This window comes from Rhinichthys klamathensis, unplaced genomic scaffold (assembly GCF_029890125.1).
Source record: "Rhinichthys klamathensis goyatoka isolate OS25496 unplaced genomic scaffold, OSU_Roscu_1.1 h1tg000176l_1, whole genome shotgun sequence".
Classification (NCBI taxonomy): domain Eukaryota; kingdom Metazoa; phylum Chordata; class Actinopteri; order Cypriniformes; family Leuciscidae; genus Rhinichthys; species Rhinichthys klamathensis.
The window spans coordinates 5,478,089-5,502,563 of NW_026606705.1; the positions used below are offsets into that span (position 1 = coordinate 5,478,089).

At 40.2% G+C, this 24,475-nt stretch overlaps 2 protein-coding genes across 2 annotated transcripts in view; one reads left to right on the forward strand and one right to left on the reverse strand.

Moving 5' to 3' along the window:
- Positions 1-1,966: 1,966 nt before the first annotated feature.
- Positions 1,967-11,831, reverse strand: LOC130092461 (gastrula zinc finger protein XlCGF57.1-like). Its single transcript, XM_056260317.1, has 3 exons — positions 11,793-11,831; positions 10,689-10,840; positions 1,967-3,910 (listed from the first exon to the last, which is right to left on the reverse strand). Exons 2-3 carry the CDS (start codon positions 10,771-10,773, stop codon positions 2,223-2,225), a joined length of 1,773 nt encoding a protein of 590 aa, XP_056116292.1. The 5' UTR covers positions 10,774-10,840; positions 11,793-11,831; the 3' UTR covers positions 1,967-2,222.
- Positions 11,832-12,841: 1,010 nt separating this feature from the next.
- LOC130092463 (gastrula zinc finger protein XlCGF57.1-like) overlaps positions 12,842-24,475 on the forward strand; it is a 38,065-nt gene continuing 26,431 nt past the window's right edge. Inside the window, exons 1-2 of the mRNA XM_056260319.1 lie at positions 12,842-12,903; positions 14,757-14,891. Of these exons, the coding sequence (XP_056116294.1) occupies positions 14,807-14,891 (85 nt within the window). The 5' untranslated portion in view covers positions 12,842-12,903; positions 14,757-14,806. The remainder of the gene's footprint in view (positions 12,904-14,756; positions 14,892-24,475) is intronic.

Genomic DNA, 24,475 nt, shown 5'->3' on the forward strand with positions numbered 1-24,475 from the left:
AAGACTAAATTATTGTAATGCTCTACTGGGTGGTTGCCCTGCACGCTTAATAAACAAACTACAGCTAGTTCAAAACGCAGCAGCTCGAGTTCTTACCAGAACCAGGAAACATGACCATATTAATCCGGTTCTGACAACACTGCATTGGCTCCCTATTAAACATCGTATACATTTTAAAATATTGTTGATTACTTACAAAGCACTAAATGGTTTAGCTCCGCAGTACTTGAGCGAGCTCTTAACGCATTATAGTCCTTCACGTCTATTGCGATCTCAAAATTCCGGCCAGTTGATAATACCTAGAATATCAAAATCGATTGCTGGCGTTAGATCCTTTTCCTATTTAGCACCAAAACTTTGGAACAGTCTTCCAACCATTGTCCAGGAAGCAGACACACTCTGTCAGTTCAAAGCTAGACTAAAAACACATCTCTTTGACCTAGCATACACATAATACACTATAGACTTCTATAATTCAATGTTAGGCTGCATAGATTAGGTCAGCCGGAACTGGGAACACTTCCCTTAAATCCAGATGTACTCGTTACATCATAAGAAGAATGGCATCTACGCTAATTTTAGTGTCTTTGTTTATCCCGAGGTTTCACCGCAGCCTGCCGGATCCAGGCCGTATCCAGATCTGACGAAGGAGCTTCGCCTGGACCCGATGACAATGCAGTGCTGAAGTGTCAACTATCCTCTCCCTATGGAGGATCCCAGATAAAGCGTTGTTGAAAATCCGGTTCGCATAACCCGAAGTGATAAAATAAAACAAAATTCTTTATCTAATGTATAGGCAAGACAAGTAGTTTGTTTAGGCATGGTTTGTAGGGAAATTACAAACCTGCGCACATATATTCAAAGGAATATAACTATAGAATCAATTCTTAATGCGCATGTGAACGCATGTGAACGCCATCAAGTCACAGGTTCGCGTTTAAAGTCTGTTTAGAAAGAACGCCGTCGTCTTAGTGGCCCCTAATTTGATAACAAATGATAATTTTGCTGGAAGTGAATCAATCAAAACTAACTTTAGCTGGAAATCAAATTATTCAAAAATCGCTATAAAGCCAAAACAATCTCTGTTACCGTAAATTGTATGTTTATCTCTGTAAAGCTGCTTTGAAACAATCTACATTGTTAAAAGCGCTATATAAATGAAGATGATTTGACTTGACTTGACCTCTGACAGGGCAGAGCAAATTAGCCACCCCATCGTTCTCCGAGGGTGGAAGAGCTGATAATGTAACAATCTGCGCTCTGAACTGAGTTGAGAGCACTTTAGGTACATATCCATGCCTCGGCTTGAGTGTGACTCTGGAGTCACCAACCCCAAAGTCCAAGCAGGAAGGGCTCACAGAGAGCGCCTGCAAATCTCCCACTCGCTTAACTTATGCCAGAGCCAGCAGGAGAGCGGTTTTCAGCGAAAGTGGCTTAAGATCAGCCGACTGCAGCGGCTCAAATGGGGGACCCTTCAGGGCCCCAAGGACCGTGGAAAAAAGTATTTAAAAAGTATTAAAAAAGCTCTAAACAATTGTAAATATTTATCCTAACCATTCATGATGCTGCACTGTGTACATAGATGGTAAATTACAAGAAAAAGGTACAAAAGCACTCTTTACGTTTATATATTTAAAACTTTTTCTGGTATGTTTTTTCATGTGAGCTTTGGTGTACATGGTAGTTCTGAATTCTCTCTTTAGACTTTTTTTTTTTCAAAGGACACCTAAACTTACGTTGAAAAAGTGTATTGTGTAAATAAACTGACTTGACTAACTGAATAAACTAGAAATACCTAGAATCATTAGTGTAACAGTATCAGTAGTTAGACACCCGGAGCAGGAATACGCTCTCAGATTTAATCAGATGTACCCCAAACAGCAGCCATATTCAAGACCAGATTGACAACATACCTTTACCAGTGCATTCTTTCAAAAATAAATAAATAAATCCAGTAAAATATTCATAATTCCACTAAGTTTATCCTTTTGTTTTCATTTACATTGTGGCATTTCCCAGCAAGACAGAATTGTATCTAATATTTTGATACCAAGGTACTAAACTGAATCAAATACATGAGAGATGCATCCAAACAATTGAATTTAGAGTCAGTCTTCCACAATCACTCAATATTGGAAGCTATAGCATAGGATGTGGTCAGGCATTCATATGTAAACGACAAATTTTTTTAAAAGCCTCAGAAAATCATATTTGCCGCACTTTCATCTGCGGCGTGACCGTAGCCTTGATCTCACACAGATACGCATTTTCTGGTGACATTTTAAATTGCTGAGCCATTTAAAACTCTTTCCACAAAAGGAACACAAATAGGGTCTCACATCTGCATGGCTTTTCAGGTGTATCTGTAAGTGTGATGGCAAACGAAACCTTTTATTACACTGTTCACGTTTAAATGACCTTCCTTCAGAGTGAATACACAGGTGATTTTTGAAATTGCTCCTTTTTCTAAACCACTTGCCACACTCAGAACACATCAGTTTCTTTCCAGAATGAATTAATGAATGACGCTTCAGATCTTTTTGATATGTGAAACTCTTCTTGCACTGAAGACATCTAAAAGGCTTCTCTCCAGTGTGAACTCTCATGTGAACTTCAAGGTTTCCTTTAAATGTGAAACTCTTTCCACACTGAGGGCAGATGAAAGGCTTCTCTCCAGTGTGAATTCTCATGTGACTCTTAAGGTTGCCTTTAAATCTGCAACTCTTTCCACAGTGCTGGCAAGTGAAAGGCTGCTCTCCTGTGTGAATTATTGCATGCCTCTTAAGGTTTTTTCTGTCTGGGAAACTCTTTCCACACTGATGACATTTAAAACAGTTCTCTTTTGAATGAATCTTTAGGTGGTAATCAAGGGATTCTTTGCGTGTGAAAGATTTTCCACACTGAACGCATTTGAATGGTTTCTCTCCGGAGTGAACTCTCATGTGAATCTTAAGATTTCCTTTTTGTGAGCAGCTCTTCCCACACAGTTTGCAGGTGTATGGGTTCTCTCCAGTGTGACTTCTCATATGGGCTTTAAAGGTTGCTTTATATTTGAAACTCTTTCCGCACTGAGAGCATGTGTAAGGATTCTCTCCAGTGTGAAGTCTGATATGAGTCTTAATACTTTCTTTAAATCTGAAAGTCTTTCCACAGTGATGACATGTGTAAGGCTTCTCTCCAGTGTGAATTCTCATGTGAACCTTAAGGCCTACTTTTAATCTAAATCTCTTTTCACAATGTTGGCATTTGAAAATCTTCTCTTTAGAGTGAATTGTTACATGCTTGTTAAGGTGTGTTATGTCAGAGAAACTCCTTCCACACTCATGACATATAAAACAGTCCTTTCTTGAGTGAACTCTCATGTGGGAACTAAGGTTTTTCTTGCGTCTAAAACTTTTTCCACACTGATCACATGTGAACGGCTTTACTCCAGTGTGACTGTTTATATGATAGGTAAGGCTTATGCTCCACTTAAAGCTCTTTCCACACAGTTCGCAGATGTAAGGCTTCTCTTCTGTATGAATTCTCATGTGCCTGGTAAGGGTTGATTTTTGAGCAAAACTTTTTCCACACTGTTGGCAGGTAAAAGGCTTCTCTCCAGTATGAACTCTCATGTGGCTTTTAAGGTATGCGTTTTTAGGGAAATCTTTTCCACAGTATTTGCAGGTATAAGGCTTCTCTCCTCTGTGAATTACCATGTGGACTTTAAGGTCTTCCTGTTGATTGAAACTCTCATCACACCTAAAGCATGTGAAACAACTGTTAGGGTCAGTCTTTGGCACTCTTTTTTGTGTAGAAGTATTTTCAGTCTGCTTGGAATTTCCGGCAGTCATGAAATCATGTTTCTCATACTGATCTTTCTCTTTCATTTCATTCAGTACTTCACTCTCCTCTTTCAGTGGCATCAGGTCTAAGGTGAAAAGAGACAAAAACCTCAGTTTAATGGCACAAAGCAACAGATATTAAAACACCTTTCAAATCTGCCATTTATGCCTAAAATATTGGAAGTGTCCTCTCAATTTGTCAAGAATTTCAGTCAGAATGTAAGCCTCATCACAGCATAGACAATTAGCTTATTAAAGTAAAAAATTACCTGCTTTTGGCATTTGTCACATCGACATCATTATTTTCTTGCTATTAGACCTTTAGACAACATAGACCATGACTTGTACACAGGAATTTCTGTGGTGTTGAATTTTTTCTGCAAGTCCTTATAGTGTTACAGTGTTAAAATCCTTGTGTACATATACTGTAACACCACCTTGTGTTAAACTGTGGCTCAAGTGGTGTAATTTTCTAGTGTTGCACTTCCGAACTCCTGTTTAGTGTTAATTATACATACGGGAACTTTGTTGAAAAAAATGTCGGTTCTCTCGTTGGAAAGTCGAGATTAAAAGCAAACGAAAGACGGTAAGAGTTTATTTTTTTTTATTTTTTTTATCAATAACTGGTTTAACATCAACTTTGAGCTCATGTGTCTGTGAGTAATACAGAGTATACAAATTAATCATTCCAGCATTAGTCACATTAAAAGCCGCAAGTTGTAATTTCCATTTAATTACATGCTGTCCTTGCAACGCTTTGATTCACAGAAGACAAAGATGATTATAAAAGAACGTAAGATTTATTATGAACTCAGAATAACAAGCCAACATACGAAACAGTGTGCTAGTGCACAGACAACAACCAACAATGAACTGAGGGACTAAAAGAACTTAAGTAGTGGTACAAAAAAGGTTAATAAGGAGACACAGCTGAACTAAGGTGACTAATCATATCAGTAACCATGACAACTAATAAGTGGCGCTAAACTAGTAAGGAAACGCATGTGACTGAATGAAAACAGAACAAAATGAACATGACTGTGAAAGGCTCTGGAGGTGGACGAGGTGATGGTGAAAGGAAGGTGAAAGGCAGAAGAGGAAGGATGATGGCAGGATGAGGCGAAAGGATGGTGATGGGAGGATGACGACAAGACCCCGGACGCGATGATGAAATGTCCCAGGTAGCACAGACCCAGAGCTTGCCAGTGGCGACAAAGGAGGGAGGAGCCACGATGGTATGGAGGCTGACGACAACTGGGTGACAACTGGCGAAGACGAGGCCGATGGATCCACAGCCACAGACGGAGAGCCGATGGAATTGAGCGATATCGCTGGCACTGTAGACCCAGGCGATTCTGCGGCAATGAACATCGAAGGCGGAGCCAGACTGCCCGAGGACTGAGGCGATGCTGGTGTGATGGAGGACCGAGGCGTACCCAAAGGGAAGGAGGAGCCCGCTGCAGCCATAGGTGTGGAGGAATGGTGCGTTGCGGAAGATCCGCAAGTCCGTGGCGAAGGTGGTGTGACGACTGACCAAGGGGGAGCCGGTGGGACGAGGGAACCCGGGAGAGTTGAAAAGGCAGAGGGTGTCTGGTGGAGCCGAAGGAGGGAGGAGCCAAGTTGGAGCCGACAGGTCGACGGGCCGAGACAGAGTGCTGGAGTACTGGCTGAGAAGGGCGGTGACGGAGGCAGATGGAGACTTGACAGGGTTTAAGGTACCACACAGTCCATGCAGGTCTCTGTGCTGTTTAGCAACAGTAATGAACGTTGAGAAACGGGGTGGGATAAGGTGATTGAGGATACCTCAGTGCTGAAGTCAATCAGCCAGTCTTCAGTCTCTATTTCCACCAGAATACCCTCGGCCACTGATGTCGCAGACTCACACCCCAGGTCAGACTCACTGGGGGGCTCCTCCACCGGGGCGATGGTCCGCACTGGCCACTTGTCCTCGGGCTCTGGCTGACTTGTCATGGCGGGTGGAAGCTCTCCATCTGCTGGGGGCTCACACAAGTTTCTCTGCAGTCGAAGGTCAACATGACATCATGACTTTGCATAAACATACACGCCACTTTCAATTCAAGTGGCGTGTTATCTATACGCATTTTGAGCTATCCGCGTGTATGTCCACGCCGAAATCTTTTGCGTGTATGTCTACGCCATTAAACGTCCGAGTGATTCCGCGTGTATGTGTACGCCGTTAAATGTCCGAGCGAAACGAAGCAAAATCTATATTCTACATCTGTGGAGCGATATTTCTTTTCCTAGGATGGTAGGAGAAGACTCATAAATGGTATTAACCCCAGTGACGGGTAGGTTTAGGGACGGGGTTGGGGTAGGTCATATATTTATATGTACATAATACAGTAATATAACGTTAAGTCAAAGGCGTTGATAAACACGCTGAAAAGCGATTATGCGTGTTGATAGCACGCCAAAAATGGAAATACGAATTGGCGTGTCATACATACGCCATTTCATGAGATCAGTCTGCGAAGGTGGTGATTTGGGCTCTGGGTCCGGCTGTGTTCTGGAACGGTGCACAACGCTCTCCAGACACCGGATGATCGCCTCTCTCCAGCTCAGTCCAGTGGTGTCAGGGAGGTTCACGGGGTGATGGAATTTAGCCCTGATCCAGAACAGTGACTTCAAAGGGGCAAGAAAATGTTTGTGGAGAAGGTTAAAAAATCTTTGCTCTCACGAGTGATCACAGCCAGTTTGGTCGCATAATCCATCTTGAACACGTTCAGAAAGAGAAAAAGAAACAAGCTTTACAGGAGCCAAAATTCACATCAAGCAACTGTGACTCAACGAAGCAACAAATTCGAAACGCGTGAACAGATCAGAAGATCAAACGAAGCCACGCAAAATCAAGTTCATTCGGATAATTCAGATCATCCAGATCCGGCCAATAACAAAATAATAGCTCGTTAGACTGAATAAAACAAATAATGGGTACGGACCGAACATGAGAATGTGTCACAGATAGGGGTGTAACGGTACATGTATTCGTATTGAACCGTTTCGGTTCAAGGCTTCCGGTTCGGTACGCATACAAACCGAACGATTCCTTGGACCATTTTTCTTGCCGACAAAATTCGCGCTGGCGCGATCACCACAACGTAGCGCAACATCAAATGGCAAGCGTAATGAAAGCGGAACGAAACTGCGCTACTCATTATATTGTGCTTCACGGATCGTTTGACCAGCAACATCTGTGCAGCGCGAGCCGATCTCGATCAAGCGACACTGTTACAACACAGCGCTAAGAGATCCAGTAAAGAAAACATTTTAATTCGCCACTGAAGTAATAACAGCACTGCGAGATCTAGTGAGAAGCATTCACATTTCTCCGTTATTACCCGTAGATCTCTAGATCAAACAGCGCTGACGTGGAAACCAGGAGAAACATTGTGCCGTGAATGAACTAGTAATACTTTACGTCAGTAGCGTAGGCAGAAATATTATTTTGGGTGGGCCAGTGAAAATGTGAGTGGGCCTATAGTTTTTCATAGAAAAAAATGACTTCAGTAGGCTAATAATTAACCTTAGAGAGTAGAAAAATGAATCGACAAACTGCAAAAACAGTTAGCTGCTACAGCTTTATATTCGGCAAATCATCATGTTCAACCAACAGAGCTTAATAAAGGCTGGACAAACCAGTGTAGACATTAGACAATAACCTGTCTATTTTATTCAGGCTAGTCAGCAATGCAAAGACAGTTCACCCGAAAATAAAGTAAGCTAAAATAATAATATCGCTATTAGATCGGCGGGTAAACCCGCGTCGGGCTGACCGGGAGAGAGGGAGCAAGAAGCAGCCGCCACCAGCACCTGACTAGCCTTCTCCTGGGGTAATGAGTCTGAAGAACTGGGACTCGGTAGTTGAAGGCAGTGGCGTGTCTTCTTCCTCAACTCTTGCTTTTTTCAAATAGCACATTAAAGAAAGTTGTTTAGCCATTATTGTGGCGCCGACGCCGCTGTGAGTTTTCCTGTCGCAACCCCCAGCAACCATAGCAACCAATAAAGTTCAGGAGAGAGGCTTTCTACAACTTGCTTCGACACTCCGTTTTATTCGGAAAACGAATTAAACACACACAGCAGTCAACAATAAATCAGGTATATATTAATATATTTTCTTAAATACATTTGAATAAAAATAAACTAAAAATGTACTTTTATCAAACTTGCCTGGGCGGGCCAGTGAGTAATGTGGGCGGGCCAGTGCCGCCCTGGCCCAATACTGGCTACGCCCCTGCTTTACGTCCACAGACCAGCAACATTCACCATGGATTTAATATAGTAGGCTAACACTAACTGTAACCAGTTTGGCTGGAATAGTTAACTGCTTTCAAGTACTTCACACATCTTTTTCCAGCTCTTCAAAACTCAAATAATATATAAATAAATATATCTATATTTAAATGTTATTTTTAATGTGATGACCAAAACATTATTTGTTCATTGTTTATCCTTCAAAGATGACCCCCATTTATAAACCTGAAAGTTTCAAGATGTAGGAAAACTCAGTTATTTAAAAATATTTTTTTCTTTTAACAAATAAGAAATTTCTCTGGCATTTCTTTCTTTTTGCTGTATCGAAAACGTACCGAACCGTGACTTTAAAACCGAGGTACGTACCGAACCGTGATTTTTGTGTACCGTTACACCCCTAGTCACAGACACTTGATGCTATTTTCAAGACGCCAATCCACGACTTCATTTACTTCAATAACGAAAACAACTTAAACAACCAGAAAACAATTCACAATAGTTCACAAAATGTTTTACAAGAAACATATTAACGAATAAAGAAAAATAATAGTAAAACAGTAGGGCAAACTAGGGAAACAGAGAACACCTGCCTACACCTGTTCTCACAAGCAGTTCTTACCTGGCTCTCAATAAACTAAAAAGGGTGAGTCTTCCGGGCCTCTGCTTCACTCCCTATGCTGTCTAAATAACCAAAAACGTGAACTAATAAACAAATCCACTACCAGTTACTGATTAATGAAAAGAAAATAACAACAAAGAACACTAAAAATATAAATATTTGGGGTGAACTAAACATAAAATTACTTTTTTTTATTAAATAGTGGTTTACTGAACAAATTGTGTCTCTGTCTTTAAATGAATGAATTATAATTAAAAGTTTCTTAAAAACTTATCTCTGCTAATGCTGTTCACTATAGGAGCCCTTACTTGCACATTACTATAATATTAGGTTAACAACAGAGTCCAAACTAATAGCCTAAATTCAGTTTCTATTTATTTTTAGATATAATATTCAACACTCAAATAACAAATTCTATGCCAACATGTAAACTGCCCATAAGGCAGATTTTGCATTAACTTCTAAATTTAATTATATGTTTTTACTCTAATTCGTTGTTGAAATATAATAATTTACACACTGGCTGTCATTTTCATGACGGATATTTTAAACATAAAATATGTTTTAGTTCTTCCCCACTCGCATGCAGATGCAGAGAGAGTGTTCTCCATGGTGGGTTTGAACAAAACTAAAATTAGGAACAGTTTGGCTCTGGATGGAATGCTATCATCCATCATAACTGTGAAAATTGCTGGCCTTGAGCCACAGTGCTTTAAGTGGGAGCCCCCTACCCCTGTCATCAAGGCATAAAAATGTGCAACAAACACAACACAAAACACCATTCATAAGCCAAATGTGTACACACACACACACACACACACACACACACACAAACACAACTTGACATACATGCTCAGGGCAAGTTGTTATGACTGAGTATGTACATTGAGCACTGCTGTTCAGTTGGCTCGTTTGGGGCAAAATTTCTTTTTATTTTTTGATAAATTTAAGAAATATATAAAACTATTTATTTTATTTGGATTTTTTGGATCTTTTATCAGATTTACCAATTGTTATAATTTTGTGCTGGTAAATTATGAACAATAGGCAAAATTGAACTACTAGCAAAAATTCGAGTGAATTTGGTGGGGCTGCTGCAAATATTTGGGTGGCTCCTCCCCTAACAGATCTCAATCCAAACATTTGATAAAAATTGAGAGCCCTGAAAATGTCAGAAAGTGTCAGCAGTGTTCAATTCAAACTGGAGTCGGACAATGATGCCTACAGAGCCAACGAATATATGCTGCATATATGCTGGAGATAGAACAGGTATAGTTTAGTTAAATTACAGTTATAACTTGATGTCATCTTGGTTTTATCCACTATTAGTACAATCCTGTTGTAGCGGACCCTGTCCAAATGAGGGTTCAGGGGTTGCTTGGTAAACTTTATGTCCGTAAAACAACTCGTATTGAGTAACAACTTCCGGTGTCCTCAGTGGCTCAGCTGCCGGGAGTCTATGGAGACTCTTAAGTTTGTTGGTACATCCAACAACAGAACGTATTGTTTTTTGGCACAGATATTGTAAATCTCCAGCTGCTACAGCGAGTAAACAGAAATGGCGACTGCTGAGGCTCACGCGTTTGGAGAGATTGTTAATTATTTATGGGGATTAAGTACTGGGTGGATTTTTATAATTATAGGCTGGTTGTTTACACACACTGTAGACACACATCTGTTGTGTAATTTTTGCATAATAGTTCCCCTTTAAGATTTGAAAATCATCTAGTGTGTCTATTGTGTTTAATGAGAAGCTTAAATGATTAATGATTAGCTCTTAGGCTACTTCAGTATGATTATTCTGGTTTTCTGAATGACATGTCATAATAATGATGACCAACTTGGAAGTTTGATTTTCTCGAGTGCTCTTGAAGGTTAGTATTTGTCTGATCATCTCACATTTCTGTCCACATAAGGCGACTCGCTCCATGTCAAATAAAACCACTTTCTGTAGTTTTGAGAATGAAACCTACCCGTTTGTTCCTCGGTATCTTCTTGTTTCACTGTGAATACTTCTTCAATCCTGAAGTCTTCACTCTCCTCTTTAATAAACGCCATCTTTATAACAGTATGTAACGTGGATCTCAGCTGCTTCACCAGGAGTTTTCTGTGTGTTTGGACACTGCTGTGTATAAAATGAGACAAAAAAAGAACAAAAAGTCAAATAATTCCAAGCTAAATCTCATTCAGCTCCCTAGTTAGTGAGATGTGAGTTAGAGAGTGATGATGGTCATAAATAACCTGATCAGCCATGCCCTGCTTAAAAACTCTTCAGTAGATACCCTTTCATAAAAACACTTGCAATTGGTTTGTAAAAGTTGTCATTACACGTTTGTGTTCTTGTTGCATGTTCACAATTTTGACCAATAATGCGAATGCCCATCACTACTTGCCAGTGACCGTATTAGTGTTTATTATTCACGATATAGGGGACCAATTGAGACTTGAGACACAAATAGTTCATTAATTTTAGATAAAGTATTAAAGTTTACTTTTCTGAAAAATATGTATTTTTTATTTTAATAGACAAATAATACCACCAAATGTGGCCTTTATTGTTAATCTTTGTTTGATTATGGAGAAATACTATATACATAAAACAAAAATGGGCTACAGGAAAACCCAACTTTTTGTTATTTCAGATAGATATGAAAAATTATATTGAGTTACTACTTGGGTTGAAAAATAGTAAAGCAAAGCACTAGGTCTCTATGTGAAGCTTTTATGCTATTTATATGATGATCTCATACCTGTTCTTTTTTCCTGTTTAAATTATTTTCTTTATTTTTTCTTGTATTATTATTTTATATATTACACTGTATATTTTCTTTTCCTATTTGTTCTAGTCTATATTTGTTCAATATTTTATACTATATGCTGGATTTTTGCCATGTTTATTATTGGTAATGTGACTGGCATTTAACAAAACAAAGCATGACTATGATAGGGATTAATGTAAAACGCAATTCATTCATAGTTACAAATTCTTCGCAGTTAATATAAAAACTGTAAAAAAAAAATGTCTAAAGATGTGCATTGACTAAAACACTTCGTATCCTTTAGTTTAAAACACAAACCTTTCTTCTGCCGAATCCTATGGCCGAAGCAAGACGAATGAGCGGCGCAGCCTTATGACGTCATCGCCAAACCCAAAATAAAAGTTCCGTTTTTACACGCTAAAACGATTAATGTGCAAATAAAGGCATAGATACATTAAAAAAGTATATTGTTACACATTACAAATACTTGCTTATCAAATGTATTTTAAAATACAAATAATCTGACAACACAAAAATACACACAAAATAATCTTTAACACTACCTGATGTCAGATTACAGAATTATTTATATTATATCATATTATCTTATATCACATATCATAAATATATATTATATTTATATAATTATATCATTGTGTGCAACACTTATTAATTTCACATTATTGTAAAAATACACTTTATTGCATGTATTTATTACACTTTAAATGCTTAAAAAAAACTTTCTTCTACCGAATCACAGACTCATTTTTATGTATTATTATTATTCTTCAAACAATAAACAGACAGAAAAGACAGAACAGAACCTCTACAGGACTAAAATGACATCATATCTGCAAGAACAGTTTCACAAACAAACAAAAAAGATATATACGTATACAGAGGATTTATGCATCAGTGTTTTTTATTTTTTATAACATAAAATATATAATATTTCATAATCTGTCACTTGTTTTTGTTGGTCTCAGTATTTGTTTTGTATTTCAGTTATTTGATTTGTGATTATAACTTATTTGTTATAATTGCCTTTAAATATGTGTTCATTACTACAAATGTTCCACTAAAACACACACACACACACACACACACACACACACACACACACACACACACACACACACACACACACACACACACACAGAGAGAGAGAGAGAGAGAGAGAGAGAGAGAGAGAGAGAGAGCACTGCAACTTTGGGCATGTGATAAAATGTGCGGATCTTATTGGTTGGCCGGAGCGATGGAAATGATATTAGAACACTGATATGTGTTTTTATTATTTTTATTATAGAATTTATTATTGTTTGTTAAAGTTTTGTGCACTAGCGCATGAACAGGACTTTTATTTTGGTCTGGCGACATGACGTCATAAGACTGCGCCGCGCCCCTGCGTCAGTGATTCGGCTGAAGAAAGGTTTGTGTTTAAAAGCATTTAAACCGATGCATACCTTTTATGAATATATATATATATATATATTACAAGAGCTTTTAATTGTGTAGTGTTTTATCTAACATGAATGAACATTGTGTTTGTGAGCAAAGTGCGTGCATCCACACAAGTAACTGAAAAACGAGCCTGGATCCAGTAATTCGTTTGTTACTGCTCCGTTTAAATGACAATGCTTCCCTGTAAGCCATTGTCTATCTCGCTGCTCGCAATAAACGCTGTTAGAAATAACCGTCATTGAAGCATTTCTCCGCTAGGGTGTCCACATTAAGTGTGCAAAATTAGGGGCATATTTTTTTTAGATACCTGGTATCAATCTCAGACAGGTTTGTTAAATAGCAGGTCTTCTTAGGTAAATGGAAAACCTGCTTAAAAAGGTTCTTCCACATAGCAAGTCACAGTTCTCACGCAATGGGGGATGAAAGATCTTTCTGAAGATGAAAAGCATTCGGTGCAGTCAGGGCCGTATGCTGGGTCTTATTATTACAGAGGTCCCAAATTTGAGGTAGTTAGGGGGGTTCATGCTCCCCCGAGAAAGTTTATATTCCTCTGAATTCAATAAAACAACAGTGTCACAGTTAAATGGCCTAAATGGGCCTTTTGGAAAGCTCAGCTGAGCAATTTTTTTTCCAGATAACGAGTTCTGTGATTAGTCTAACGAGTAGGACAGGTGCGGTGAACACCTGATTTGCTTTCTGCACAAAAAATGCATTCAAAGAATTTCATGATTGCACTATTTAAAATAATTCTAATTCGTTGACCAGCACCTGTACATATGTGCATTTTAATGTTTGATTGCAAAAAAATTGGATAACCATATAGCTTTAAAACCATGTCAGTGGACAGTAGATTATTTGTCAATACCTGCTCTCATCATTTCCATCACTCTTTCTTATTCTCTCAGTTTTCATATCTTGCCCTGTCTCTTGACATAATATTATGTCTTTTCATTTTCATCTGTGTCAGTGAAGAAAGTAAACGTATAGGTCGGTCAACTGATATTTAGCCTAGGCTTATTTGTTTTATTAATCATTTTCTTAGACAAGTTAATTTACTGAAGGCTACGAACGCTAGGTAAATAAGTTTATTAAATTCATTCACAATATGAACACATTCATTATTAATCTTGTGTCTAATAAGATGGAAACGCCTTTGTTAATGTTTCTTGTCCCCTCACCTTGATAGTTTACTATAATGTTTACATTACATGAATGCTATTTTAGTATTTGAAGCCGGTGGAGTCTCAAGAACCTCTCCATGCAGGCTGGCAGTTGTGCGTACAGTTGCATTTCAGCGACCTTAGTAAATTCGTAAGAGTATCTCTACTATAATGTCCCTATGTCCACTCTAACGCGGCCTGGAAACAAAGTCTGCATTGTTTTGATGCCAAGTTATGGTTCATAAAAAAATAATAATTGTACAGTAAAAAGTGCTGAATATTTGGATTTCGTTAGAACTATAAATATATAGAGCTCTACTATAATGTCGTTACGTCCGACCTGATGGCGCAATAGGTGGCTTGGAATACATTGTCCCATATAAGCGAAGCGGTCAATTAAACAATATTGGTACAGTAAAACGTGCTAAAAATTAGAATTTGACAAGATCAATACACCCTTTATTAAATCACTTTGACTGATTTAACGCATCCTTACAGGTGGTGGAGAAATGCTGAAGTCTTTCTGTGTTTATTGCGAGCATAGACATATCCCTTGCCAGTGCTCCGACTACTGAACTAGGGAGCTGATTGAAATGCACTCAGAGATTTAGTTTGGATTTATTTTTCTCTCTGTTAATTATTCTCATTTTAAACAGGACAGAGTGAAGTCAACTCCTGGTGAAGCAACTGAGATCCACGTGACTTATAAAGATGGCGTTTATTAAAGAGGAGAGTGAAGATATCAAGATTGAAGAAGTATTCAGCATGAAACAAGAAGATACCGAGGAGCAAACAGGTGGGTTTCATTCTCAGAGCTGAACTCAGTCATTTGATCCTTATTATGCCTGCCTACAGAAATGTATAATTTTGAAGGACATGAAGTGGGGTCGCCTCATGTGGACAGACATGTTGTGATCACATGACCAGACAAATATTAAAGGGGTCATTCAATGCCATTTTTGTACAAGCTAATATGATTCTTTAGGGTCTAAATTAAAAGTTTGTAATATACTTTAATTAAAAATTCTCATTAGTATTGTAAGAAAACACTTATTTTACCTGGTCAAAAACAGCTCTGTTTTCAGCACGCCGTTTCAGTGCATATGACTTTAAATGATCATGAGCTTTGCTCACTCCGCCCCTCTGTTCTGTGTACACCGTTTGTAACACAATAACCATAACGCATTGTTCATTATTGTTACGATCTTTAAAAGGCCTAGGGAATGTCGTACCATTAAAATATTAATATGCTGCTAGATGTGAAGTAGACTGGAAGAACATGTCAGACAAACTTTGAAAGAGAGAAATTACTGGATTTTATTACACAAAAAGCCGAAGCCACTAGTTCCAGTAACAGGACAATGAATGCGCTATGTACAATGCAATAATAAAAAAAAAGATTGGGAGACAAACAAAGAGTGGCGCCAAAGGAAAGAACATAATATAACAAAAACAATCCTTAAGCTAACCCTAACCCTACTCAAAACAAAATGTGAAAAAGAAACCGCAATCTTCACGCACGCGGCGCTGACTAACCTAACTAAATAACAAAAGTACAAAGGTTGGCGCTCACCACTAACCTAGTGTGTATAACAGAGACAGACCTACGGGCAGTGTATACCGCGGCATACTGACCTACCGTTCGTCCTCCCAGATTATCGTAATGCCTCTATGATATGAAATCAACACACCAATACATCGCACATCACTCAGTTCGCTACACAGAGCTCAACATCGCACTTCACTCAGTTCACTACACAGAGCTCAACATCGCACTTCACTCAGTTCGCTACACAGAGCTCAACACGCCACAGAAGAGAGAGAGTGAACGCGCCACAAGAGAGAGAGAGTGAATGAACGCGCCACTCTCTTAAAACCAGCTGAATGGCCTTTGATTGGTTCTGGAACGTCGCCTCAATGATGACTAACGTCCGGCTCAGCCAATCACAGCAATCCTGCGAGCAGAGATAGTGAACTAGGGACGAAAGAGAAACACAATGAACATAATGGCCAACACGTGAAACAGATCAGTGAAACAAAACACGTGGAACGTAACACTTCCCCCCTGAAGAACCAACTATATGGGACAAAATCGACCATATAGTTGTTCAAATAGTTATGCTCAAATTCAGTTATACGCAATTCTAGATAGTGCGTCAGCTATCACATTCTCGACGCCCTTCTTGTGCTTAATTATCAGATTATAACCCTGTACAATCAGAGCCCAGCGCATTAAACGCTGATTCTGGTTATACATGCGTGATAGAAAAACTAAAGGGTTATGATCGGTGAACACGATCACCGGAATGTTACTCGAGCCAAGATACACATCAAAAAACTGGAGAGCCATCAAAAGCGCTAAAGCCTCTTTCTCGATGGTCGAATAGTTTAACTGATGTTTATTAAACTTACGCGAGAAGTAACAGATGGGATGATCAATACCATCTTTACCCTCCTGAATTAACACAGCTCCAGCACCAACGGCACTCGCATCCACATCAAGTTTAAACGCAGCAGCGCAATCTGGTGCGGCTAAAACAGGTGCGTTACACAAAAACGTTTTAATCGAGTTAAAAGCATGTTCACAGTCATCAGACCATAAAAACGTACGGGAGGGACTAAGAAGCGAAGTCAACGGCTGTGCAATTGTCGAGAAATTTTTGCAGAAGCTACGATAATAGCCAGCCATCCCCAAAAATCGACGGAGCTCACGCCGGGTGGTTGGAATAGGGAAGTCAGCTATCGCGGTAACTTTAGCTTCTAAGGGGCGCACTTGGCCCTGACCAACTTCCTTCCCAAGATAGGTAATAGTGGCCTGGCCAAACTCACATTTAGCTAAGTTTAAAGTTAGCGAAGCCTTCGCAAGTCGTTCAAAAACCATACGTAACGAGGAAATATGTTCTGGCCAATCAGCCGAATAAATCACCAGATCATCTAAATATGCGTTACACTTAGGCATTCCAGCCAACACAATATTGATTAATCGCTGAAAAGTGGCTGGGGCGTTACGCATGCCGAAAGCCATAACACGATATTGTAGGAAACTATCAGGTGTCACGAAAGCTGAGATGTTAGAAGCACGAGTCGTAAGCGGAACTTGCCAATAACCTTTTAACAAATCTAGCTTGCTGACATAACAAGCTGAACCAATGTTATCCACACAGTCCTCCATGCGTGGCAATGGAAAACAGTCGGGTACGGTTACTGCATTTACTTTCCGGTAGTCGGTGCAGAATCGCGCTGTACCATCACTCTTTGGCACTAATAAACACGGAGAGCTCCAGGGACTACAACTGAACTGAGCAAGGCCATGCTCTAACAGATACTGAACCTCATTCCGCATAATATCTCTTTTCACTGCGTTCACACGATATGCATGCTGTTTGATCGGAGCAGCATCACCCACATTGATGTCGTGCTCTAGGACTGTAGTGCAAGAAGGTACATCATTAAACAGAACATTAAAATCATTAATCAACTGCATAACATCATATCCCTGTTGTTCAGATAAATGAGATACATAGGATGTAAAATCATTCAATACCTCTGAGTTTTTAAGACGAGCACACTGTTGATGAGTATGACGCAAGATTACTCCATCATCCTCCGGATCACCAACCTCGACAGCAGCACAAGCGATCAGCACAGGAGATGCCACAGGAATGACAGTTTCGTCTGCAGGTGAAACATCACTCTGGACAACTTCTCTGTGGTGAAAAGTTTTTAACATGTTCACATGACACACACGCGTTTTTCGTTTCCTGTCAGGAGTCCCAATTACGTAATCGGTGTTACTAAGTTTTCTCACCACCTGATATGGCCCAGAAAACTGTGCTGATAGGGCAGACCCTACCATAGGCAACAAAACCAACACTGAATCGCCCTCGTTAAAAGAACGCTGCACAGACTTACGATCATAATGACTCTTCATCTTTTTCTGTACAACTTCAAGTGACTCTCTCGCCACTGAACAAGCTTTATGTAAGCGTTCACGGAATTTACTCACATAGTCTAACACGTTCACTTTCGGGCTAGACTCAAACGACAATAGATTTTCCTTAAGCATTTTCAAGGGTCCTCTGACGGTATGTCCGAAAACTAATTCAGCAGGACTGAATCCAAGGCTTTCCTGAACTGCTTCTCTAATTGCAAATAAAAGTAGTGGTACCCCCTCATCCCATTCTTTACCCGTATCCATACAATACTTCCTCAGCATTGCCTTAAGCGTTTGGTGGAACCGCTCAAGCGTCCCCTGGCTTTCAGCATGATAGGCACTGGCAACCCTATGAGATATACTTAAGCTGGACAACACCTGAGTAAAGATTCTAGAAAGAAAATTAGTGCCCTGATCTGACTGCACAATTTTGGGTAAACCAAACGTAGAAAAGAATTTCACAAGGGCTCTAGTTACAACAGGCGCTGTAATCCTTCTCAAAGGTATTGCCTCCGGAAATCTAGTCGCTGTGCACATTATTGTCAAAAGAAATTGATTACCGGACTTGGATTTAGGCAAGGGGCCAACACAATCAACAATAACGTGTTCAAACGGCTCTCCTATCACAGGAATAGGAACAAGAGGAGCACGCGGAATTACCTGATTTGGTTTACCAATAATCTGACAGGTGCCACAGGTGCGGCAAAAACGTGTGACATCAGCTTTTACTCTCGGCTAAAAGAAATGTCTTAAAACCCGATGATAGGTTTTCTTGATTCCTAGATGTCCTGACAAATCATGATCATGAGCTAAAGACAAAACTTGTGGTCGGTAACAAGAAGGAATCACAATCTGATACACACTGTTCCATTCAGCATCATCGGTACTCTCAGAACACCACTTACGCATCAGTAACCCGTTCTCAACAAAATAAGCAGTTTTCCTCTCTTGAGTTTTCTCTAGAGGAACAACAGCAGCAAAACACTTCCGAAGACTTTCATCCTCTTCTTGAGCAGCAATAACCCCTTCGCGCATTACACGCAACTTTACATTCAGAGTGCTCAGAGCAGGCGACTTTTCATCAATTTTACTCTCATTATGGGGTAACACATCACTGATACAAACAGGTGCCATAAATGTTTCAGCCAAATCCTCAGCATCCATTTTACGAGACTGAGCTCGCGTAACTACAGAAATTGGAATAGTTTCAGGATAAGATCTCGACAGTTCATCAGGCTGACCTGACAGAACTGGTCTATCAAACACTTCCAGCAAAGGCATAACTTTCCCACCGGCTAAATCATTGCCAAGGATGAATTGTACTCCTCCAACAGGCAAACTCTCACGGACGGCCACCTTCACAAAACCAGTACACAATTCTGACTCTAAATGAACCTGGTGCAACGGAACCTGGAAAAAACCCATCTCAATGCCCTGTACCAGCACATTACTGCCACAATAGGTTTGCTCAGAAAACGACAGTACATCTGCACTAATAAAAGACTGCATTGCCCCAGTATCCCGCAACATTTTTACGCATTTCTGCTCCTCAGAATTAAGGGTAAAGGAAATTAACCCTTCCAGCAGAAAAGGAGCATAACTAGGATCAGGCTTATCACTACACTCAATCTTAACAGGATCAACCACTTTAACAAAACCCGCGCTCTGATGTGCATAATTCGACTGTTTTCGTTTTAACACAACACAATCAGCAATTAAATGACCAGGTTTGTGACAATAAAAACATGCTCGATCCTCTTTCACCTTCACAGTAGCTGTTTTCGGACGTGTTGAACTATTCGAATCCACTTGCAATGACACAGCTCTCTCAGAACGCGCAAAAGTGAACACATTTTTATGTGTCAATGCGAATTCATCTGCCAAAACAGAAGCCTGCGACAAAGATGACACTTTCTGTTCATTTAAATAAACGACAACACGCTCAGATAAACAATTCTTAAATTCCTCTAGAAGAATTAATTCTCGCATGTCTTTAAAATCATTCACCTTACTCGATATGCACCACTTATCAAACAATACGCTTTTCTCTCTCGCAAATTCAACAAATGATTGATTAGATCTTTTCTGATGGCTTCTAAACCGTTGCCTATAGGCTTCGGGTACCAGCTCATACGCGCGCAAAATTGCAGCTTTTACTGCTTCGTAATTCACGCTATCCTCTAACGACAATGTAGCGCAAACATCTTGGGCTTTCCCAGTTAACTTGCACTGCAACAGCAACGACCAGACCTCTTTGGGCCACTGAAGTGTAGACGCAATCCGCTCAAATACATTAAAATATGAATCAACCTCTGTTTCTCGAAACTGCGGCACAAGCGAAATATGTCTACTGACCTCAAAGGTGGTTCCCCCCAAGCCAGCATCAGCGGGCTGTAAGGGTTGCGTAACTGGAACAGGTGTCACCTTGCCTGCACTCAATTCAAGTTCACGCAGCTTCACCTGCGTCTCCGCCTCGATTTCGAGTCTACGGATTTCAAGTCGAAATTTCAGATCTGCCTCAATTCGACGGCTTTCCGCTCGTTCGCGTGACTCCATTTGCACTCGTGCTAAACGGACCTTCACTCGCGTACCAGCCTCATCTGAGCCAGGAGAGGAAGGATAGAAGGGCGGAACAGCTTTGGCTTCAGAACCCTCCACCTCAGCCGTTTCGCTCAGCTCCTCCTCACCAGGGCCTTCTTCCGCACCAGAGGCAACATCACCGACTGGCAACTGCAAGACACCTAATTCCACCAACCTTTGGGACACAGTAGACTTAATCTCCCTTTTAAGCCGCTGCTTCGAAACCGCGATCTTGAAATGAGCAGCGATACACATCAAATCATCTTTTCTACACCTATCAAATTGCTCCACCGTAGGTGCGCTAACAAAGGTGTCTAAATCAAAATCAGCCATACTTACTCCTGTCAGAATCACTAACCAAATAGTCCACCAGCCCATCTGCTAATCACTATCTCGCGAACACTAATACTCATACTCTACAAAGGAAACACTGAACATGGTCATTCCACCACTCACACCAGCAGCAATCAATATCTCAGAAAAAAAAATATGACTTTTAAGATCCTGGACCTCTCGCAACGGACGAGCCCCCATTTAATGTTACGATCTTTAAAAGGCCTAGGGAATGTCGTACCATTAAAATATTAATATGCTGCTAGATGTGAAGTAGACTGGAAGAACATGTCAGACAAACTTTGAAAGAGAGAAATTACTGGATTTTATTACACAAAAAGCCGAAGCCACTAGTTCCAGTAACAGGACAATGAATGCGCTATGTACAATGCAATAATAAAAAAAAAGATTGGGAGACAAACAAAGAGTGGCGCCAAAGGAAAGAACATAATATAACAAAAACAATCCTTAAGCTAACCCTAACCCTACTCAAAACAAAATGTGAAAAAGAAACCGCAATCTTCACGCACGCGGCGCTGACTAACCTAACTAAATAACAAAAGTACAAAGGTTGGCGCTCACCACTAACCTAGTGTGTATAACAGAGACAGACCTACGGGCAGTGTATACCGCGGCATACTGACCTACCGTTCGTCCTCCCAGATTATCGTAATGCCTCTATGATATGAAATCAACACACCAATACATCGCACATCACTCAGTTCGCTACACAGAGCTCAACATCGCACTTCACTCAGTTCACTACACAGAGCTCAACATCGCACTTCACTCAGTTCGCTACACAGAGCTCAACACGCCACAGAAGAGAGAGAGTGAACGCGCCACAAGAGAGAGAGAGTGAATGAACGCGCCACTCTCTTAAAACCAGCTGAATGGCCTTTGATTGGTTCTGGAACGTCGCCTCAATGATGACTAACGTCCGGCTCAGCCAATCACAGCAATCCTGCGAGCAGAGATAGTGAACTAGGGACGAAAGAGAAACACAATGAACATAATGGCCAACACGTGAAACAGATCAGTGAAACAAAACACGTGGAACGTAACAATTATAAACGTAGGATTATGAATTATATGGAGAACGTCGTACATAGAAAACATGCAGTAATGTACCCTGAGTGTAAACCTTAGACTCATTCATCGTGAAGCAATTTGCAAAGATATAAATATTAATATAAAGTTTAATAAAACGTTACACTCACTTCAGTTGTTCTAGAGGCTCAGCAGGAACACGAATATCTGGTACCGATCCTTTATTCAGGAGCAGCTTCTTAGCAAAACCAGCTTTATACTGATCCTCGTTTATAAAGCAGTCTGGTGAGAAATGATTCGCACAAACATGAAAGCATTGACGTTGCTCGTGGGGAATATTCCCTTCGAAAACAAACACAGCCACTTCGTCTTCAGCGGTTCGGATTTAGGAACATTAAAATGACTGCTGTGTTCGTTATTACACCCAAGAACAGAACACCACAATCGCTTAGACGCCATTCTGCTCATAGACAGTGCTCCAGCATATCAACAATGACCGCGCCGATCCGCGCAGACTATGATTGACAGCTCACGAGCGAGGGCGGGTCTGTGTTGAAACGCGCCAACAATCGTGGGAGGGGCTTCCGACCGTGTGACGTCACACGCTCGAACGGCTCGATTTGAGGCAGGGGAAAACATATAAGGAGATTAAAACAAAAATATTGGATGGATTTTTATCATTATATGATGGTTGTGTACAGGCACTGCCAACACACATTTCAGTACAATCAACTTGAAAAAGTGCATGTACCATTATATGACCCCTTTAATGATGCCAGAAGGTAAATCACTAAATTAATAATAATAATAAATAAAATACAGATTTATTGATGCTTAAGGACAATGGGTCTTATTCACTAATAATTGTGTGGATTATTTTGTATTGGTACATGAGAACTTCTCACAAAAAATGTCTGCCTATTTCACAACACATTTGTATGCACATGAATTTGTTCTTAAAGGTACAATATGTAAGATTTTTGTTATAAAATATTCAAAAACCCCTTGCACAGTGTGATATATTTCATGCAGTTGTACATACATTATTCCAAAAGTTCCCATGGATTTGTAAATCCAGAGAAATTACAGTTTTAAATAATGGCTTGTCTCTTGTCATTTTCGCATATCAATGACAAAATATCCACGCTATCCTCGTTTTCCCCTTGTATAAACACATAGATTCCTCATTAGCGGCAGTTTCAATGGGCCGCTATAGGTAAGCCACTAATGAGGGAGCTATTTATTTGATACAATATCTCGCACGCTGCTGTTGTGACATTCAGTCATTATGGTTCACGATTATTGATTGGCGAGAACAGAAAATCCCCCCCAAAAAAACTAAATGTAGATCAACTGAGGCAAGCAGGCTTTGGGAAAAACGGAGAAATAAAACACGGATCAATATCGGTGTGGCATTTTCGAGATGGAGAGAGCTTTGCGTCAAACTTGGACTTGATCTGTAGACAGACTTTGCTCTCGCATGTGTTTTAATAGACAGGTAGGCAAATGTATATTATTTATTGCTTTTTATCAAAGTCTATGACAGTCATTGCATAGGCAGTCTTATGTTGTTACGGAAAGGGTGAAGCTGATTGGTTGGTTCTTGTCACATGACCTGCGGTGCGCTTGCGGCATTCTGAGAAGTTGAGAAAAGTTGATCTTGCTGCGCCTGAAAAGAACGAGGGCGTCGCACCACATGCATGTCGCGACCGCGTCTCGCCTACATTTGAAATAACGAACTTGAGCACGCAAAAGACGTGATATGTGAACTAAGACTACTTTAAAGGCCCCCTGAAATCAAAATGTACGTTTTTTTAATATCTTAGGTTACTAACGACATTACTTTTTCCAGTAACGAGTAATCTAATTGATTACTCTTCTCATCTTAATAACGCCGTTACCGTTACTGCCAAAAAAAGCGGCGCGTTACTATAACTGATGAAGCTGTTTTTTTTTTCATCAGACCAACTAGATCTCTGAGCGAGAGGCAAATACTTTGTTTACTGTTCTTCCTTGGTTAGTGGGCAGAGGACGAGACAAGCGCATAAATGCTGACGATTGGCTGAGGTAGAGTAAAATGTCATTGTAAGCCAATCAGAGGTAGAGTTAGGCGGGTCTTCGAAAGCACGCATAGTAGTGATGGGCATTCGGCTCTTTTGACTCAGCTCACTGAGCCGGCTCACAAACGGCTCTTTAAATGACTTTGACTATAATATTTCAATTTTTATTACATAATTATTTAATTTCTATAGGCTAAATTTGTAAAAATAGAGTCGGCTCTTCAGATATGCGAGATATGGCTCTTAGAGTCGGCTCATTCGCGAATCGCGAACGACCCATCAAAAGCTCATTCGCGAACGAGTCGATCCATCATCACTAACGCTCATTCGCGAACGACCCCTCATCACTAACGGCTAACGCTCATGAATTGCGAACGACCCATCATAACGCATAGTCGGACAGGACAGGACACACAAGGAACA